The sequence below is a fragment of the Strix aluco genome, chromosome Z (genome assembly GCF_031877795.1).
Source record: "Strix aluco isolate bStrAlu1 chromosome Z, bStrAlu1.hap1, whole genome shotgun sequence".
NCBI classification, from domain to species: Eukaryota; Metazoa; Chordata; class Aves; order Strigiformes; family Strigidae; genus Strix; species Strix aluco.
Window position 1 is genome coordinate 75,825,907 of NC_133971.1, and position 22,530 is coordinate 75,848,436.

At 38.9% G+C, this 22,530-nt stretch overlaps 1 protein-coding gene across 1 annotated transcript; it reads right to left on the minus strand.

The window, feature by feature from the left end:
* Window positions 1-1,239: 1,239 nt before the first annotated feature.
* Window positions 1,240-21,583, minus strand: AMACR (alpha-methylacyl-CoA racemase). The gene is made up of 5 exons (XM_074812680.1): window positions 21,263-21,583; window positions 18,820-18,963; window positions 16,539-16,699; window positions 10,724-10,910; window positions 1,240-2,261 (listed from the first exon to the last, which is right to left on the minus strand). The coding sequence occupies exons 1-5, from the start codon at window positions 21,510-21,512 to the stop codon at window positions 1,852-1,854; spliced, it is 1,152 nt and encodes a 383-aa protein (XP_074668781.1). The 5' UTR covers window positions 21,513-21,583; the 3' UTR covers window positions 1,240-1,851.
* Window positions 21,584-22,530: the final 947 nt, after the last annotated feature.

The window sequence follows — 22,530 nt, forward strand, 5'->3', positions numbered from 1 at the left end:
AAGTTATGCAAGGAAGGGGGCGGGGAAGCGTGTGTTAACATTAGCAGATCTGAGCTCTTGGGTGTCTGCAAAGCTTCCAACTAGCCACAATTAAAGAACTATTTAGGCATGAAACACAAATATAACGGGAACATACATCACATGGGCAAGGCACAGGATTAGCTGGACACAAAGCTGTTCCTCTTGTTGCTGTAAGACAGCAGTGATACTAAGAATCTAGAGCCCTCATCTTTCCTGTTGATCAAAAGGGGAAAAAATCTGTAATACGTATCCAGAAAAGGATTTCAGTGCATTTCATGAAGATAAGTAAGTGAACCTACCTATTGTCCTAGAGTGTTAGTGGGAGATAAAAAGCTTGACAGAAGTCTGTCAAACAGCAACTCTGAGTATATTTTTTTGTATCTGCTGCGTGCCCCCCTCAATGCAACCAATTATTTTCTCAGTTTCTGAAAAACAAAGGATATCAGAATCACTTTGGGTTTTTTTAAACAGTCTTACCTGCCAAGAGAAGGCCTTAAAAGAAATCTCTAGTGACATACCATAACTGCACCTTTCAGGTTAGCCACCTAGGTGAGGTAGCTGATACAACCTATGCTGAAGTTAACATGAGTTTTTAAGTTGACTTCAATTTTGGAGTCAAGGGTGCACTGGAGATTACATTTGACAACGTTTATTGCTCTCCAACATGATCAGATACATCTGGGACTAAGCAAATTGTCAAATCTTACTGTAAAGGCGTATAATATTCAGTAATTTACATTAGAGTGATTATTAGCTGGAAACTTATGATGACTGTTGACTGTTTATCTAATTGGTCAGGACCTATCAGATCGTTCTTGCTTCCAGGCAGATGTTTATGTGGTAGAATGTAAAAGATTTTTTTATAGTAATAACGCTGACATTCCTGGCATGTAAAATGAGCCAAAGTATATCTCAACTTTGGAAGTCTTTGTAAGCAACAAACTAATCTTCAGCAAGGTAAACTGACAAAATTATCAAAAAATCCAGCTCCTCATATCATAATTCCCGACAGTCAGACTACAGAAAGCTGCATTAAGGCCATATAACTAATTCTTTTTAAAAGCATATTTTCTTTTGCCTTGAAGGAGACTGTTTGAAACGATGGTTTAATTTTGAAGGAAATTAAAACCACCATGGAATAACCACTGTTTAAAATCTGTGCAGCTAAGCTGCCTGCCATTTTTCCAAAAAGAGGGGAAAGGATTAATACTTGGCAGCTATTTTAAAATAAGAAATTTTATTGTGAAGTGATTTTCTAGGCAAACTGAAATTCCAAATGTAATATAATCAGGAGACTGCAATTAAGAAAATGTAGTCAGGCTATTAAATAGAATTACTTTATGATAATAACTCTGCAGCAGCACATAAGAAAACAGCATTATTTCGATCATTATTTTGGCATAAGGCAAATTAACTAATATGATAGGATAGAGAAAAAAAGCCCTTCTACATAACTGTATTTTATGAAAAGTATTGCCTTCATGTAATTACAACATCTATTACAAAGCCACGATGTAATTAAGAATCAAAAGAAATAAACATTTCAGAGGATACAATATTTAAAGAAACATTTTGAAGATTTACAGCTGCTTACTAAGCAAACTGTGTACATCTTCAGAACACAATCTTGGTATCATTCTAGACTGCAGGTCTTCCAGGTACACAAGTACATGATTTCCACTGTCTCAATTAAGTTTAAAACTTCAATAATTTTAAAAAAATTATTTAAAAGCAGTATCAGGCAAACATTTATTTGTCATATAATTAAATTTTAATGCATAAAAGTTTACTGTATCAGCCTGAAATCTGTCTGATCTGCATAGTTAGAGATTATAAATTAGCTTTTGGTTTATTGGATTCTATCACTTTATCAGAATAAAGTTTAGAAATCTCTTGCTTAGTAAATCCATATTCTAGAAGTATCTCTTCTGTGTGTTCTCCTATAAAAGGATCTCTTTTAAACGATGGAACAGCGGGGGTCCTTGATAGAAGAGGAGCAGGTCTAGGACTTATCTCTTCCTGATCATTTTTGATAAAAGAATTTCTTTGTTTGTTATGTTGATGTGAGGCAACTTCATCAAAGGATAAAACAGGGGTCACACAGGCATCAGTACCCTCAAATATGCTGCACCACTCAGCTTGTGTCTTCTGTGCAAACGCGGATGCAAATTTTTTCTTCATTTCAGACCAGTCAGAGAAACTCAACTGACTGGGAAGTTTATCTGAATCTAGCCCAAGACCTGAAAGGAGAAAAGCAGAGTTTAACTATAGTATAGCTTAGATAAATTACCAAGTGCTGCCCTCACCTAAGTATGTTACTCAAGAAGCTAATATTTTGTAGGCAGTCCAACACAGCAGAGCACACTAACTGAAAGTCACTTCAAACTTTATTAGGTTATCTATGAGGAGGGAGCAGAAGAATAAAATGTTCTACTACTTGACTAAACCACAACAGCTACAGCCTTTTAACTAAGTACATACCATAAACACTCAGTTGTATAAACATAAGAGCAGCAGCTGCCTAAGGATAACATTTTGTCCTGAGAACATCTTTCTTTAACAGGTATTGTACTCTCTACCTGGCAGTAGCAACACAAAAGTCTGCTGAATGGATCTTGGACTACAGTAACATACTTACCTCATAGAAGCCAGTACATCTGCTGGAGCTGGACATTCAGTAGGCTAGAGTGTTTGAAGTCCAACACGATCGGGTTATTTCTAGGCCAGTGATGAGAAGATGTTGTGGATGGATATACCCAGGCTTGATGTACATGAGGTAGCTCAGCTGCAGGTGCCTGCAGGCTAACTGACTTGCTTCTCGACCCCCTCCCTCCAAATGGACTCCAGCAGTGTTTGCTGCTCTGCCTTCTTCTGCACACTTCCCAGATTCCAACTCTCCACTGCTGCTCTTTTGGAAAAGTGAAGCCCATAGCTAACCCATAGCTTTTGGAAAAGCTAAACCCATAGTGAGTTACACTCACTAACTGCTTAAGAACTCTGTTCCCAGATCAGTCACATGGCCCATGTAGGTATGCAATACACACATCCCTTCTAAAACACAAGAGCAGAAGATGGACACACAAGCTTTGTACTGAAAATTCTCTGAACTAGGCAAGCCCTAGGTCCTTCTCTTAACTAAGCACCACCTTCCTTCTCCCTGGGGAGTTTACTTCTCTCCTGTGCAGCCAGTTTCCCATCTCTGTTTCTGTTCTCAAGGATTCTGCTCTCTACATTCCCTACCCTTCCATTCTTCTACTTCAAGGAGATACAAGAATTGTTATTTCTTGTAGGGTTTATCTCAAAAAGGAGGTAAGAAACAAGAAAGAGAAAAGGCAATTAAACCACACTTTCAGAATGGAGATAGTACAAACAGAGGTACAAACAGAGTCTGTGATATCAAACAGAAGTGGTATATTGAAGGCTGTCCAAACAGCCACATCTTGAAATTCAGGAGCATGAATATAGCAGGAAAAATTCAGAAAAATCAGGGATAAGAAAGAAGTTAATGTGAGAAATTAGAAAGGCTAGAGAGCAACTATCATAATGCTTCACAAACAACAAAAAAAGGGAGCTGCTTAGAGCTCTGCATAAAAGGCAGAGAAAATGTGGAGTTCTGCAAAAATTTAATTTTGAACATTCTCTCTTTTATCTTTGGATATCTGGTATCAGACTGATGATTTGACTTGCAACTGTTAACAGGCTTGGCTACCAGATGCCTGTTTACAGGTAAATTGACACAGAACTCCTCTAATCTTTAGGTGTAGATAGGCAGAAAAAACTTTCTGTATCTTCTGTTTCTATAGCTTCCTTATCCCTAAGAGAAGACATACAGCTATTGAAACATAAAGGGGAGAAGAAATGGAGATAATGTCCATTCTTCTGCTCTTTAAGTTCTTTCTTTCTGTTCATAGACTTTACTACATGCACGTCTTGGGGCTCATAGTTTCCCCCAAGTTATCATAACATTTAAGAATTTCACTGTTGATCACAAATCCTTAAATAGTAACTTTGAAAACAAATACATGCTTTGAAATCTTACTTTAGTACTGCAAAGGAAAACACAGAGAAATTGCCAATCTCTAGACTTAGAAATACAATAGTGCAGTTGATGTTTAGAAGAAAATCAACACCATCAGAATAAGCATCGTCATACCTTATGAGAGATTCCTACAAATGTCAGGATAAGAACTGCTACAAGGTACGCGTCAGTCCTTATCAAGTTACCAAGTCACATGCACCTTAAATCACTAAACTTACAACCTAGTCTTCATAACCATTTATATCATCCTAAAAAAAGATCAGCTGAAGATTACTCATACTGGTTGTGCATTCAAATTAAATAGAAGCTAACAATGCTTTCAAAATTAATTTGATTATTAATCTTCAAAGTACAATATTAAAAGATGAACAGTGCTATACAGTTTACTTAAGAACTAGGAGCTTAGTCAAATTTAACTTCCACAATAAGTAAAGCCAAGTAGCAACACACTATCTGAGGCTCCATCTCAATGCATGAAATCTCATCAGTTGGAAACATTGTTTCATAAGTATTTATTTGCTTATTAATTATGGTTTGTGTTCCAGTAGCCAGTCCAACATGAACAGAGCCCTACCATTATTATCCCATTACACAATTATATTTGAAGATCATGCCAGATGGAAAGTTGGCTGAACCTAACCATACATGCTCTAGCAAAATAGAACAATATGCAGAACCTGGAATTTAATATTACATGCTCATTTTCCACTGACCACTGAAGACTTCAACTTTAAATAGCATGAACCGACAGCATTTAAGCACTACAGCTTCTCATTTTCCAGCCTGTACTAACCGTTTGTGGTGCAGACAAACAGAATCACAGCTGGAGTGACTGAGTCAACAAGGAAACACACAGCACAGAATTGTTTGGGATACCACAGGATGACAGGTTTCACCCGACATAATCAAAAGCAAAGTATCTTTTATACAGAATATCTGGTAAAGCAATCACAACCTGTTTCCAAGGTTTTTTGTTCAAATTTTCATCTAAGGATTTTTGTTTAGAAAAGCCCAGTAACCTACTCCAGCACAACTCTGAAATTTTTGAAAAATTAAAACTATGTCTCCTTATAATGATATAGCTTTAAGTCTCCTTTAAATGCTATAGCTTTATTGACATATTATCTGCACGTCATTTATTAATTCAACAAATTGAAATCTCTATTTCTACAGAACTTCTTAGACAAACTGCAGTAAAATTAGGCACCTATTTCAAGAGAGAAAACAGTAGAATTCATACATAAATGAGCGAAGTTGCTCTGGTATGTTGGAAATAAACACTATTTCAGCCATGCTATTTTAAAAGATTATTTGGGATCCCTAGCAGAACTTTGTTCAGGATTTGCTTGCTTTAATTTGCTGATTTTCCTTTCAAAATTATATGTTGATAGCACAGTAATTTTGAAATTATGTTGCCACAACACGACAGAACAGAACCATCTAGTACGGGAATCCTTAATTTTAGCCCAAACCACCGCCATAAGGTGTATGTCATTGCTCTCTCTCTAAATAGAATTCATTCTCACTCTGAGAGGGAATTGAACTTTAGAATATTCCAAGACAGCAGTGAAGTTCATTAAAGTAACTATGCAAAATTCCTTCTCTGCTCAAAGTTTCCAGAACTAAATAATTTTCTAGAAAGTGACAGTTCAGCAAAAGGTTGACCAGGCCCAGAGTACTACCAGAGCATCGCTGCAAATGCATCCATAGCTGTACGCCAAGTTTACATATTTAATTACCACAATTGCAAATCTTCTGGTGCAGCAAGAACCTGATCCTCTACAGTACTTGTACAGTGTTTAAGGCTTATCATCAGTAAATTCAAGTAAAACTTAACGTTATGTATTACAGAGGGTGTCTAAAACGTGATGAGGAAACTGTGCACTTTAGATGTCTTAATAACAATCTGGTATTGAATTCAGTACATTAACAGATTTTTAATACAGTACACAATACAGTCACAAAACTGAGAGCCCTGTGGAAATCCTTCATAATGATGTAAACTGTATTTTTCAAGAGCTTCCTCATTTTTTTCCCTTCTTTTTAAATAGAAGTCACACAATGCAGGAGTATCAAAGTAATATGAAAGGAGTACTATGAAATACATGTTCAGAACTTTAGTGACTGTTAGTGCTTTCTACATTGATGTAAGGTGATACTAAGTTCACCTTATGTAACTGAGTTTACACCACATGGTAACACAGAATCAATCAAAATTTACTGTGTTCTGCATGCCTCTTGTAGTCTGGCTACAACAATACTAAGCATATATTGCTAAAAATCAAGAGAAACCTGCAGAAGCAATTTGCAGGTCAGCTGGAAGACACTCTGTCTCTTTCTGCTAAAACACTGAGACTTAACATTAGAAGCACATGTTTCTTACATCAGATTTTTCATAAGATGCAACAGCATTTTAGTTATTTATTGGCTGACTTTTGTAGTAATAAAATTAATATAAGCAAGAGGATTACAGCATGTTTGTTAACAGTAATAGTCTATAGTGAGCCCAAAATACAACTCCTTATACTACAGCTACTACAGCAATTATTTACCATATCTATTTTATATAGCTTCAGTTTCTCATATATAACCTTTTCTTAAAAACTCGTAATTTGTGGTAAGCAGAAATTTTATTTTCCCTGCTGAGCACAATCTACAAAGCCAACCATCTTCTCAAACTAAGATGCTGTATTTTCTTAAACTTACTGAGTTTCCCTCTGCAGACCCCTTAAGAACTTTCCTCACAATGTCATTAACTGCACACTGGTCCAGTAGTGGGTTCTTAATTCTGCAGGGAAACACTATAGTGAACCAAACCAAAAGAAATTAAGTTTCACTTCAGCTAACCAGAATTCTGTGACCAGTGACAAATGGTTCAGAAATCATGTCCCTTTCTCAATTCTGCAATCTTTAAATCTCCACCTCTTACATCTGCAACAATCATACCTTTGTGTTCTCATTATAGAGGAGTGGCAAAAGGAACTCACTCTCTGAATATGGATAGAGAGACATAAAGTGGCTTTTGAATATATTTCATCTGGAACAGCACCAAATAGTTCACCAGCAGAACTGACCAGAATTATGGGAAAAAAATACGAAATAAAATTACAGAAATTGTAACTGGAACATAGAATTTTAGAACTACTTCAAAGCAGGGAATTAATGCCTGGAACAGACGACTCAGCCTAAATCAAAGCTCCTCGGGTCTGTGAAAGAGCAATACAATTCTCACAAGCAGCTTTTTCTTCCCTATAACATTCAAAGGCTTAAATTCTGAATTGAATTTCTGAAACAGATATCCCAGAAAGCAAAAAATCCCTAAGACACAAGAAGGATCTGCTGTTCTAATTTAGTACACTATTGCTTCAGAAAGCTTGAAACCATAAGTACTGAAGGGGATAAATATTTCCTATGTGAAAATCTGAGCAATTCATAATATGCACCTAAAATGCAATTAAGAAAGACCACTTATTTTAAATGCAATATCATGAAAAAAATCTTGAGTTCCATCTGATACTTTAAACCACACACTTTTACAAAATAAAGAAAGAAGATATTGACTGTAAACAAGCAAAGATTGTGATACAATTAAAGGCAAAAAGTAAAATTTCCTTAGAAGACTGTAGTCTGTACATTGGATTTTTTAAATATGACAGAAACAGACTGAAACACAAGCACAGCTGTGACTGCAGTTGTTGTCTACTTACAAATGGATACACCAGTTCTTTATTGCTGGAATAACTATTTTTGAAACTTCAGCTGTGATTTTAACAGCCATTTCTGTGGATTGTAACCATAAGGAATACCTTCAAACATGAAAATAAAGTTTTCCAATGTGGGTGCTCCAATATAGATAGGTAAATTCATAGCTGCTGCTCCAACTTTATGTTCCAAATTTCTGAGAAACAACTAAGAGGAAAACAGAGAATTTTAGCATTTTCCTCAGTAAAGAGTTACCTAAATAAGACAGAGATCAGCCAGTGATCATGTTATATTGCCTGACCTCTGGAGTCTTTCTAGATAAGCTGGCTGGCTGATTGAGAGAAGAAGAGTGACAAACAAGACCAGATTCTATTAATTACAGAATTTGTTTTCTTTTTGAACAAATACAGATGCTGTCCCACTCCTATAGCTTAAAAGTAAGCACTATTCAAATTATCTCTAGAGAAGAATAGAATACTGCAGCCATGAATACTGCAGGCCAGTGTTTGATCACTTTAAGCCAAACATATGGGTATTCGAGTAGGCAGCTTTACTCTTTTCTTGTTTCCTTTTTGTTTAATACAGGCATTCCTCCTGAAGACATGTATTGGAATTCCAAATTCCCAAACTTCCAGAGCAAGGATTTACATTTTACTTTGATACAGTTTTATATTTATTTTTGTTCTCCAACTCCATTTCTTGCAAGCAAAAATATCTTAAGGGATTGGATGAGAATAACATTTCAAAGAAATGCAAAGTATGGAATAATCAACTATACTTTCTTTTTCATGACTGTGTAGCTTAGAACTGGAGTTCGCAAACAAGTTATTGTCAGGACAATGAGGGACAAAGTACCAGCTTCTTCAGTCAAAGACGTGGCTCTTCCAAACTTGACATCTGATCTGGGGGCAGCACTTAATGCTGGACATGTACCTGAGACACTCCAGGAGCCTGCCTGATGTGTTTCATGTATCAGCATGTACCAATTTGGATATTCTACACAATTGCACAGTGCTTTTTAAACTACACAGAGAAGCAGCCATTTACAGCCACAGACGGGCAAGAACTTTGGGAGCACCACAGACTGCAAAAGAACAAAGCCAAAGTGTATAGAAAAAGATTTCTCTTTGGAATCCTGCTCACCATACCCCACCTTACAACCCTATACCTTCATTTCATTTTACCATGCTTCTGAATTTCAAACATTCCTAGAAGTGCAGGCCCTGGCACTGACTATGCTCTTGTTAGCACAACATAGCTGATTGGGACTGAGCTGGCAGTAATCGACTGTGACAGGAATCATCATGGTTTAACCCCGGCCAACAACTAAGCACCACACAGCTGCTCACTCACTCCCCTTCCCCCCTGTGGGATGGGGGGAGAACTGGAATGGTAAGTGAGGAAGAAACTCATGGTTTGAGATAAAACCAGTTTAGTATCACAAACAATAAGTTTAAAACCTGTAAGGAAAAGAATGAAAAAAATAATAACAAAGAGAGAGGAAAATAAAACCCAAGAAAGACAAGTGATGTAAATGAAAACAACTGCTTGCCATCAATCAACTGATGCCCAGCCAGTCTTCAAGCAAGTGGCCCCCCTGTCAGCCTCCCCCCCACCTCCATTTATTGCTGAGAATGACATCATATGGTATGGAGTATCCTTTTGGTCAGCTGGGGTCAGCTGTTCTGGCTGTGTCCTCTCCCACCTTCCTGTGCACTCCCAGCCTAGTTGCTGGCAGGGCAGTGTGAGGAGCACAAAAGTCCTTGATGCTGTGTAAGCTCTGCTCAGCAAACCTAAAACATCAGTGTGCTATCAACACTGCTTTCAGCACAAATCCAAAACACAGTCCCATACAAGCTGCTGTGAAGAAATTTAACTCTATCCCAGCCAAAACCAGTACACGTATCAATGCTACAACTCAAAGAACAATCAGTGGGGAGAGACTGAGCAAGAATAAGGAGCTACACCACTGCCATCCTCACTCAGCAAAGATTTACCACATATAAGTCATGCACATACAAAAGTGGTTCATATAACACTGGGTATATCCACTTCATGTATACCCTTCCTTGGTATTCCTTCTACTCATTAAGCAAAACTAAAATTAGACTGAGAACTTTTTATATGCTTCATATTCAGAATAACTGAAAGAGAATAAATACCAAATTCTTTTCTGAATTTTTTATATTTTCATATATTCTGTATGGAAAGCATAATAATCTACCAAAGGAACACAACAGAAGAAATTATTTTTAAATAACCAGTAAGAAGCTAAAAGCACATCTAATCAAAAGCTTGAAGCACACAGATTAAACGTAGAGAGACACCTGCAAATTTCTGGTTTAACATCACACAACTATTTTGCATGACCCATTCCAATTTCTCAAAGAGATAAATCATATTTTACAGTCATATTTAAAGAGTCTTCAGTCAAATATAAAAATTATATCCACAGCTTGACACTAAAAGCTGAAATTGTGTGGTGGAAATTAATTTATAAAGCTGACTTTGCTTGTAGAAAAATTCCATTCTATAAAGAAACATTTTTTTAAAAAATATAGCACAAATAACTGAAATTGCTTGAAATTTTATTTGCAACACCAAAGAATTAGGTCTGGTTTTTAAAGTATGTTCACAATCCCTTGAAAAAAGTGGTTTCCAAATGTAGTTGTTTAGCGCTCCAGCCATATCACAGACTACCATTACCGTAACTCCAGAAGAAAACCTGTAATTTAAGGGTATTTTCTGAGGGTAAAATGAAGAAGGGATGAAAAAGAAAGAATTCAATTGCTAGAAGAAGAAAGTCAACTAAACTGCTACACTACTAGCCAATTAGTTTCAAGAAGTGTTTGGCTTTTGCAAAGATATTAACCTAACCAATGTCATAAATCAAAACCAAGTATTGAAGAATTCATTCAGTCATGCTTTGCTGATGTGAAACAACTGCTCCAAGCTACCTACCCTTTATGAACTGCTCATAGAATTGAGGCTCAAGGGCACCAACAGCCATGAATTTTCCATCAGAGGTCTTGTAGGTTTCAAAAAAAGGTGCACCACTGTCCAGCAGGTTCTCACCTCGAGGTCTATTCCAAAGTCCCAAACTTTGTGATTTCCACAGGAAAGAGCTTAGGTATGCTACTCCTTCTACCTTGAAGATTTACCGGGAAAAAAACAGCTTCAGCAAATTAGTTGGCATGTTACCTTAATTCTACATAAAACAAAACAGCAAAAAACTACTACCAGTTCTGTCCTTTGCTAAGATTTTTAATGACAAAATCTCTGGTAAGCAGTTTTAATTTCTTAGAATTTTCAGTTACTGTTTATATAGCATATGTGAAATCAGCTAGAATTAAAGAAGGAGCATAAAAGTAAAAATGCAGCTTCAGATGGATAACACACGTTCAACGCACAGAGTTTTATAGTTTAGCAAGTTTATAATAATTAGGAGTTCACAAAGACAATGTAAGTAATTTTAAGACAAGCTTCTTAGCTCCATAGAACATTAAGTATCTGACAGGTGTCAAGCTTTCTAAACCTCTGGAAATCAAGATGCCTATACCAGTCCTCTAAGTGTCAAATTTTTATCTCAACATTAACTTCTTTGAATTTGCAGATTAGAAGATGACTGCTATTTTTAGAATAAAACTGGAAGGAAAACAAAGGTTAAAGCTCTTTTATACCATGGGAACTGGGAAGTGCATCTCCATCACTAAGTTAAAACAAAAATTCTCCAACTGTCATCACTGGCAGGTACATAGACCTAGCAAGGTAATCTCTAAATAGGCAAGTGTCTGATGAATACAGCACTAGAAAACACAATTAATCCTGTTCCAATTTGCTCCTTAAAATTTTGGCTATGTGGAGAACGACCAGATGAAAATTCAGTTTCTTCAGCCTTTCAACAATTATCAAGCTTCTACCTGTCTTTCTAAGCAAAATCACATCCTAGTTTTTGCTCTCCAGCAGAATCCATTTTCTTCCAACTGCATTAGAAAAACTGTAAGAGAAGATGAGGCAGTAACAGTATATGGTCAGAAACATTCCAGTGGAAGAGAGAAAAATCTGAGCTGTATCATTTTGAGTATCATTTTGATTCATGCATTTTCAGCTGTGTAAAATTAACCCAATATTGTCTATAGAGAGAAGCACAGAGACTGTACCAAAATAAAAAGCTACTGAATTTTCATGTGGAAAGATCTATTAGTTTCTACCTTTCTAAGCAAGAATTTAAAACATGCAAATCTTTGCAGGATGCAGTCATGAAGGGTTGTTCATTTAATGTGTATTACTCGGCCTCTTTCTCATGTACCCACCACAAGGACAAGAATACTTCTGTCCTGCTTGTCATATGTTACAGTCAAATAAAGTACCTTCACATGATAAAATAATGTATACCTTCATCTACATGTTTGCAAAATGACTGCAAGGATATCAAAATAGTGTTTGCTTTACTACTGATCTGATCTTCCACTGCTCATATTAACAAAAATATGCAGAAACCATTGGAAGTAAGGATAATAATATATGAGGATAATATCAGAATAAACTCTAACTGCAAATTAGATTTTGGTGCTGACGGAACTACTTCCAATACCTATGCACAGCGCTACTTGCCCTGGAAACACTTAAAATAGCACATCTGTTTTGGACCGGTATAGGGCCTTTAGAAATATCCCTGGCTGCACAACTGGACAGCTACTTTATGCGTGAGGCCCACTGCAATTCAGAGACAAGAGAAAATGTGTCTAACATCTGCACCAAACCTCCAAAGGTATGCTCAAATAACACCACACACACACACACTAATGTGGTCGCTTTCTTTCAAAACATGAAAAGGACAACCTGGGGAGACTCCACTTAGCCATAATTGCAGAATGATTACAGTAGCAGTTATGTGTTTCACTTAATGGCTCCCTCAAGCTAAAAGCATCAGCAGACTCTGAAACAGAACAAGAATCCAGAGGCATCACCCTGCTAGGCGACCTGTCTGCTCCATAAGTCTTCTGTTCCTTCTGCAGAGTGAAACAGTTCAAACAAAACTGAGAACGAACCCACACCAACCTAATCTTTACCCTTGTGACTGATGAATGCCTCTACGATGTGGGAGTTTTGGTTTTAAATACCTCCAGGCTGAGAAAAAACTGGAACGCCAGTCTTCCGTTGGACAGCTAAATGGTCTTGCCATGAGACTCTTATGCAAGTGATCACTACCACCATCTTCTACTGTGGCTCTTTTCACAAAGAGTGTGTCATGTTTGGTCAGATGCCTACCATCAGCAGAAGACTCTGTGTCTGACTTTAGAGTGAACCTAAAGTGTGGCCCTGACTCACATGCCTCTATTCCAGTGTGGTGCAAGAAAGCAGATGTACAAGTGTGCCTACTGTATCATATTGCAGTGTCCACTCCACGTCCTACTCAGCACACAGGAACTATCAGGCTCACTGTAAGATACCTATGATCCCTATACAGTCAATGAGAAGAGACACTAACTAACATGAATCAATTCAGACCAGGCATTTAATTCTTCTGAGGTAGATACCTGGAAACACAGGCCCTGGTGTCTACTTTTTATGCAGTGCAACAATAACACTGGACACTGAATAGGTGATGCAAATCTAGCCCTTGGCCTGATCCTAACCTCTTCTTGTACCAGTTCAGTTTCACTAACTAGAGGAGTTCCTCATGTGTGTATTACTGATCATAATAATGCACCCAAAGCATTTTTCAGCTTTCAGTATATTAATTAGAAATAAAAGATAAATAACAAATTCTTCTATCACAAAAATTTGGATCTCAATTCAGAATTACTAATCTCAAAGACAAGAAATATTTAATTTTTTAGATTACTTCTGAAAAATAGACATTGCAATAAAAGGGGAAAAATAAACAAGTGGTCAGTAAAACAATCTATGAAGATGAAAACTCAATAAAAGAAATCCTGAGGACACAAAGCTGTGAAAAAAGAAATTAATTCTCCCTCTTCTACTATAAAAAATTCCACCGTGTGTCAGAGCTGTTAACACTGAGACTACCTAAACTGTACAACAACTTAAGTAACAGGGCTATTAAATAAAAAAGAATGTTAAAATGAAATGACAGCTGAAGTGCTGTGGTATTGTCATTTTAAAAATATCTACCTCCATGAAACAAACTTATATATAAAAACAGGGTCATCAACCCAGTCTATTTAACTGTCTTTGCTGTTGATGATGCATGTATGTTTTTCATTAACTGTCTCACTGAAAGTCTGTTCAGGTGAAAGGAACATAATAAGATGTCAGGTAAAGCACATGCTGTGACACTGGACAATATTACATCTGTTTCACAGGACACCAGGAACATCAGCAGGGAACTGTAAATTCCGCAAATATAATGAGACAAGAAAAAACTGAAAGAGGTAAGTTTTGATGTCTTAAAACCACAAAAACCTATACACATTCCATTTCCAATGAGCCACAGATCTCACCAAGACATTACCGGACTTACACTGATTTTCTTATAACAAATTCTTTTAATGACTTAAACTACTGATAGTGAAATAAGGTAATACTCTAAACTTCAAGAAATGTCTTTTTAAATATTTGAAGACTTGCCACACTTCTCCACAGTTTCTGGTTCAAAAATATACAAAAATCCTTCAATTTTTCTTTGTAGGTCTTATTTTCAGACTCACATCATTTTTGTGGTGTTTCTCAGATTTCCTCAAATTGGTCATTTTTTTTCAAAGATGATGGCCAGCATCAGAAACAGTATTTTCCTGAGGCCTTGTAAATGTTGAATAGGTTAGAAGAATTACTTCAGAAAGTTTGCTGGCTCTATTTCCTGCTTATACATCCTAATACAGTGTGTATGTGTTTTACAACAGCATGATATTGTAGACTCATGTTCAGCTTGTGACTACTACAAACCCCAGGATTGTTTTGTAGCCAATTGTTCTCATACTGCATTTGTGCAGCTAATTGTTTTTGCCTAAGAGGACTACAGACCATTGGTCTCCATAAATTTCAGCCAATTTTTTTCAGGTCATTTCTCCAACTTGAAAAGGTCATTTTCAATTCTAATCCAAATGGCCAACATACTTGTAGTTCTTCCCACACACGTATCATCTGTAAATTTACTAAACACAATCACTCATCCATTTTTCAGCTTATTGGAGAAAACAGTGAATACAAAACAACAGATGTCTGTAGAACTCCAGTTTATAAGCTTTTCACTTCGACGATCAACTACTACTAACTATTGTCAGGGTAAAAACATTTTTGCAAATGTTTTTAAAACAATCAGTTTTGCACTGATCCCACAGAATTTTCATGTAGGACAGTTTCTGAGACTGTCATGTGAATTTGTCAAAAAATTTCTCAAGTCAAGACAGCTAACATCTCTTCCTATTCTTCTATCTTCAAGATCTCTTCAACAAAGGGATTTTCTTCAATTAATATAATTTTTTCCAATATATATTCATTTTATATTATTTCAATTATATTGATATATGTATTTCAATATATATTCAATTCATATATATATTTTGTATATATAATGTATATATAAACATATATACATATAAATTTATAAATATATATTTATATATTTTTAATATATTCAATTATATATATATTTCAATATATATCAAATTTATATTAGTCCAAATGATAGCCTTCACTGTATCACAACATCTTGAAGGGAGGTCCCATTTTAATTGCAATGGTCTTTAAAAAGAAAAACAGACAGAGAGACAGAGAGAAAAAAACACTTGTATATAATATAGGTTTCATGGATAAATGCAAACATGTATTTTTCCTCTGTAAGTGGGTGGCCTTGCAATGAAAAAATCCACAGTATTCATTATTAAGCTCATTCAGCCTTTCATTTATTTTATAGTACATTAATGCTATGTACTATAGTTTAGCCAGGATAGGGTTAAGTTTCCCCAGCAGTAAGGGGGGAGCTCTAGCCAGGTTATTCAGATACCATGTGGAGGTCACCTCCTGGCGCTGAAGCGGACAAGGGGTTACCGTGTGTACTGTGGGATTTGCTCTGTTCTCACTGCTGTACTGGTAGATATTTTGCTCTGTTTATTGTTATTACTGTTATTCTTACTGTTATTGTTGCTGTTTGTTGTGTTGCTGTCGCTCTGTTGTATTAAACCTCTCCTTATCTCAGCCCCGGGGCTTTGTATTTCACTCCCTTTGTGGGGGAGGGGCAGCGGCCGCGTGGTTTCAGACCCTGGCAGGGGCTAAACCACCACAAATGCAAACTGTTTGAAATTCAATTCTTGGAAATAACCCATGGCAGTGTAATTATTCGAGGGCACGGTGCTTCTAATAAGACACGACCTGTCACAAATTCATAAGCAGATGTATCTTGGATAAAGCTATTGCAAATCTTCATTTTATTAGGATCCTCATGTTTGCTGCTATGCACAATGTTAATTGTTTATTAGATACCCTACTTCATACACCAAGCTTACTCATCAAATATATACAGTTAGTATTTTGTGAAGAAGGCAACCGGTAAAAGGAATAAGAGGGAATGGTGCAGGGGGAAAGCCACAGTAGGTGTCCCATGTCTTAAGGATGTTATGGCAACAGGGATATGTAAAAAGTGCTTGAACATGAAGTAATAGCTATTTTATGTATTACTTACTTTCCCTTGACCAAGTTATCAATTATAAACCTTACAAATAGCTCCTATTTCCTCCATTTTACACACTGAGACTGGGAAAGTAACCCAAGCAAGCAACCTCAGAAACCCCACCTACCTTTAGACCAAACTTACCATACTTGCGTCAATGATTTGCCCTTTGCCAGATCTGGTACGTTCATAAAGGGCTGTAACAATGCCGAATGCGCATATGACACCTCCACCAGCAAAATCCGCCAGAAGATTTAAGGGTGCATAAGGATTTTCACCTTTTCTACCCAGCTTGGACAGCACTCCTGACAGTAGAGCAAACAAAACAAACAGAAGTATAAAATTAATTATAAACATTCATTTCTACATTTCTACAATTAAAGTTTCATTCTTTTCAAACAAGGGATAAAGCAAACTTCTACCAACAGTTTTCTGTCTCTAGTCGGCTGTGTCTTAGCAAATACTCTTTAATTCACAAAAAGATAGAATATATGAAATCTTATCAGTGAAGATGCATTTAATTGAAGAGATTAATAAAAGTCTCACAGAGAAACCATTGATAATTTAGCTCTATAGGGACAAATTTCATCCAAAAAACATTATAACAAAGGATTTCACACCAAAAACTACACTTCTGTCCTATCCTCCCTCTTCAACTACCTTTGGGAAAAAAAAAACCAACAACTTTGGGTATAAAAAGAACGCGTGAATAACACAGAAAGATTACCTCTGACTGCATACAACACAGACACAGGGAACCTATGTTCATACCAGCAATTATGTAGAAATGAAAGGGAACAGAGCAAAGGCTAAGCCAGTTTACTTCAGAAAGAGCTTTGCATCTGTTAGCATTTCTCTGCCATCCTGAACAACCTCTTTACTGTCACCTTACTCTGTAGTTCCCTCATAGCAACTCCCTTTGGGCAGGCAAGAAACTCTGCAGTATGATCATGTCTCTCCTATGCCTGTAGTCTAAGATCTGAGACTTGAGGCACACATGGTCAAAATTTCCTGAGAACTGCATGACTCTGATGCGCTGTTTAGTTAGCTAATGGTCTAATGCACTAAGTGCAAGCATCTGAGTGCACAGTATAAAGAAATTTCCAGACCCTGTAGTGCTAGCATAAAGCCCTGTTCCTGACTAAAACCTCACTTTTAACATTCTAAAGGCTGTCACGGGCACCAGCAGATTAACATATTAACTTACATCTGGAGTTTCCAATGCAAGCGACTTTTTAGTTAAAGAAAAAAGGCAAAGCTCATCAGGAAAATTCTCAGAATATGAGATCTCATTTTGAGGAATTATACCTCCCAAACACCTTGCCCTGTTTCTTTTAAATAAGCAGAAAAACTTGACCTGTGAAATTTCAAGCAAAATGATTTTAGGAAGATGAAACCCATAGTAGGTGATACCAGATCACCCCATTTGCAGTGCCTCTGCTCTGGCCCTTTGCTGGGACTAAAAGAAATGCTGTGTCCAGTGGGAAGACAAGAAGCTTTGGGCCACTTTTGCACCTCCCTTGCAGGCTCACAGAAGCAACAGAAACAGAAGCAGTGTCAACAGCAGTAGCTGGGCCATGCATGACACTGACTGCTATCACCAGAGTTGCGTAATTTTGTTATTGTTTGTTACTACACACTTGTAGAATAGTGACACTTAAAACCAGCATACCGTCTACAACACCTTAAGGAAACATAGCATTGCCACTTTATTTTAAGCCTGCTTTCCTTTTGGTTAGTATCAATGGAGAGATATTTACAGCAGAAATGCACAAGAGCTCAAATGGGTTAGGCTGCCTAGTTTTCTTCACTCAAAAAAAGCTGCTCACAGACATGCAAAATAATGTGTAGCCCTTTTGGGATTATAAACACACAGGTTTTCTAGGAGAGAGGCCTTGAAGAAAGACAAAAATGCATGAAAACTTCAGTCCTCTCTTCAAAGAGAAAAACTTTATTCAGATAAAATAGCACAAAGGAAGGAAAATACTGTGTAGCCTGGGAAGACATGCTGATCCAGTCTAACAGCTCACTACTGCTGCCAAAATGAAAAACCCGTGCAGTCCATGTTCCTCCTTTCTTGTTCTGACTTTTTATGTTTGTTGGATCCCTTAATGAACTGCTTCACCTCAATAACCTGGCAGAAAAACATCCTTATTTCTCCTGGCCAGTTTCTGACTTGTGAGGGAGCTAACAGGGGGGTTAAGCAACCATCAGAGCTGACTTAAGAGAAAGGAGCAGGGAGAAGCACACAGAAGGAGAAGAAAAGCCTCCCTTCACAGACAGAGACGCTTCAGATCTGATCAGCTATTTCATCAGACTGCACCCCAGGTAACTTGAGCTATCTGCAAATAACCTTTCAATAAATTCTTGCACCTTGATTTAAGTGGGGAAAAAAACTTATTTGACAGGAAATTCTACAGCCTACCTGATAAAGCCAAATAATTGATGTCATGACCTGCACACTTGGCATATTTTCCAGACTGGCCAAATCCAGTAAGTCTAGCATAGATGAGTCTGGGATTCTCCTGCAGAAGGACATCTGGACCAAGCCCCATTTTTTCCATGACACCTTAAAAAGACAAAGACACAGAATCCTAATTCACATTTATTTTTAATAAGACTCAAAATATATATGGTTCAGAGTTAAATTACACGACAACAGAACTGAATTGCAATTTATGAAGTAATATATTGTAATTCAGTATCCATATTACAGTGCGAAAAGCCAGAATGTTAGCAATTACCAACATACTGCATACATTTTGAATACAAGCCAATTAAGTGGAAATAAGTTTTAAGGTCCCTTCTTTTTCAGCTTTTTTTCCAGTTTTACTTCCCCAAAAGATTGCCAAACAGCTTGCTGTAATCCCTGTACTGTTGAATGGGACAGAAAGCTACCAAAGACTCGGGGGAGGAAAAGGAAAAAAAAAAAAAAGTAAACTCTTCTGGATTCCACATTAAAATGACCTGCAATTGCTTCAGTCTTTCACTAGAATATTCTTTCCTCACCATATTAGCCTCTCAGTACCTCGTGTGTTCCTCTGTCCTTTAACTCACTGATGCAAATGGACCATGCCACTATTCTACAACAGATCTGCAACAACCGCACAGAAGAAAACGTGTTCTTTTGTAATGCAGAGAATAAGGAACTTTTAGAAATCAATGAGATGTAGGTTGGTCAGCATGGGTTTATAGTAATCAAGGCTAAAATTTTGATCTTGCAGTTATAAAATAGTGGTTTTTAAAAGAAGAAAATTCAAGTTGCAAATAAATTATGGATTTTTATTGGGTCAGTGGAGCTTGGTCAAACTATGTCCTACAGTCCATACTGGCACTGCAGGGAGACGCACTTTGGAGGGGAATGGTTAATGTAATTTCAATGGCTATTCTGCCCCAGAATCTATTATCGCAACTTGTTTCATGGACTAGGCCATAGTATTACTAAACCTTCAAATGCCTTAAGAACTATTTCTATCATGTTACTTACTGGGCAGTGGCACGTGATTAACGCCAAGAAGAAAGCAGTGAAATTTGATAAAGAGCAAGAATTTCAAAAGCATAAGTGAAAACTGGGTGCCAAATAACCCTGGTGTCACAAAGTCATTGTCGGAAGGTCAATGGTACATGTGTGTTTAGAGAAACTCTGCTGCCACTTGGGCTCTCATCTTGTCACTGGTTCACACCAGCTTCATGCTGGATCACAGATTTTCATAGTTCAGTTACAGGCCCATAAAACCTGGTGTCTAGTTACAAGATTACCTGCATTTCCAGATTTTTTTTTAAAAAAAAAGTGCTTTTAAAACCAAAGAAAACAGAAATTTCTGTGATAAGAAAAAAAAACAAACTAAATAGTAAGAAACTAGCTACAGTGAAGAATGGAATTTAATGTCTTAATTTTGTTTGCACAGCTTCTGAGGAACAAAACAAAAAAGTCTTAAGGTAAAAAACATCACAATCATAAAACCATTTTCAGAATGAAAAAGCATTATCTGTGACACAGAATATGTAACTTGTTTATGATGTGTGATGTTTAACTGATACAGCCTTCTATTTCTAAAACTGACTGCAGGAACCCCAAAACACTTCAGCTAGTTCCCCACTGAGGCATGATCACAGAATCACAGAATGGTTCCAGTTGGAAGGGACCTGTACAGGTCATCTAGTCCAAGCCCCCTGCAATGAGCAGGGACATCTTCAACTAGAACAGGTTGCTCAGAGCCCCGTCCAACCTGACCTTCATGACCGTCTTCACAAGAGAACAGCATCCTCAAGGAACAGCAAGAATACTAAAATAGCCTGTGCATGAGCACCAGATGACTGCCTGTGTACAGTTTATAAACAAAGACAGCATGTTAGATCTGTTGTCTTCAGAGGAATTTATGATTCCTGAGACTTAGACCACTATCTGCTACATCTTACGCAGATGCCAGCTTTACAAATGTGACTTGAATTACATCAGCAGGCCTGAAAAATCACTGCAGGACTGATGCCCAAGCTCGTGCATGATTCCTCAGCCCAGACATCCTCTGGTGCCATCCAGAGATATTTGCTCAGCGTCTCAGTCAGCGGGGCAAGGCCCCGGCTGAGCACTTTCCATGGCTTCTTCCCTGTGGTGTTGCAGGGCTGCTGAATTTCACAAACCCCGGCCCGTCCCACAGTCACACGAAACCAGTCACACGAAATAACCCGCCAGAAGTTGTTCTGTTCCCACTTTCCTCTGTGCATTTCAAGAGGTCACAGCCTGATCCGAGTCCCCTCAGCACCGCACCCCACGGCCCCCTGACTGCCACCTACCCGACCGCCCGCGTACACCACACTACCTCCGTGAGGCTGCCCCCACGCCCCGCCATCACCGCCCCCCGCCTCACCGTGGCGGAAGGGCTCGAGGAGCACGTCCGCGCCTCGGCACAGCCGCCTCAGCACCGCGGCGCCCCGGGGTCGCTTCAGGTCGAGCGACATGGAGCGCTTGCCGCGGGCCTGCACGTCGGTAGCCACGGCGGAGCGGGGCACGCGGTCCACCCGCACCACCCGGGCCCCGAAGTCGGCGAGGATCATGCCGCAGAGCGGCGCCGGCGCCAGGCCGGCCAGCTCCAGCACCCGCACCCCGCTCAGCGCCATGGCCGCCGCCTGCCGAGCGCCGAGATATCGACCCGCGCCGACATATCATCGGTCACAGCCGACGCACGGACGGTTCCGGTGACGCGCTCCGCGCCCAGAGGTGTCCCCGGAGGAGCGGGCGGGCCCGCGCACGCCTCTCCTCTTTTCCTCTGCTGCACTCCCCGGGGCCTGACGGGGCTCTGTGGCCCCGCGCCTGCCGAAGCGGCCTGCGTTCCCTCCCGATCCCCCGCCGCTCCGTCTCCTGAGCGGCAGCCTGTGCCGTGATACACCGCGGGTCGCCCCGGTAGCCCTCAGGAGGTGGGCATTCTCTCGCTGCTGGGGGTGGGGCAGGCAGCAAAGTGTGTGAAAATCAGCAGCTAGTTTGCGGAAAACCTCCCCAGTATCAGCCGTCGTGTTTTACAGGGTGGCTGACAGCAATGCCGGTTGTGTGCCCCGTCCTGGGGCTGCCGCAAACAGTCCAAACCCACAAGCACCTCAGCCTTTCTGGGTCACATTCTTGGATATTCGCTGAAGAGCTGATAAAAACTGCTTTTTGGCACCAGATGTGCCTTTAAACTGGGCTGCGTGGATCTGTTGCTCCTGCTACAGCAGCTGTAGCCTCTCCTGGAGGGGCAGCTGGAGTAGGAACATCTTAAGCAGTCCCTGATAAATCTGATCAGGACAGGGATGGAACAGCAGCTTGTGGAAAGTATGCCACCGGGATTTTAAATAAATACAGATTTTAATCAAGATCTTGATGCTTGCAGCTCACCCGTGCAGAGCCGTTAGCTCAGTGGTGCCACAAAGGGAAGACTCTCACAATGGAGGCCAGCAGCCCGGCAGCCTTCTGCCTGGCCAGCAGCGTGGTGGAGCTTTGGCCAGAAATGGCTCCCGTTTCCCCTGTGCAGAGCACAGGGGTTTGTGTTTGGTTAAATCAAACCAGGTTTAATAAAGCCTGCATTCATGCAGAGTTTCTCTTTTAATGCAGCCTGCCAGAAAAGCAGCCACGTTTGACTGGAGGCCATGGTCGTCTTGTTTT

Coding starts and splice junctions, on each gene's coding strand:
- AMACR (XM_074812680.1), bottom strand. CDS start 21,512: ATGGCGCTGAGCGGGGTGCGGGTGCTGGAGCTGGCCGGCCTGGCGCCG. Junction 16,700..18,819: donor CAATTATTTGGCTTTATCAG/GTAGGCTGTAGA, acceptor CTCTACTGTCAG/GAGTGCTGTCCAAGCTGGGT. Junction 2,262..10,723: donor CTATGAGCAGTTCATAAAGG/GTAGGTAGCTTG, acceptor TTCTCCTTTCAG/GTCTTGGGCTAGATTCAGAT.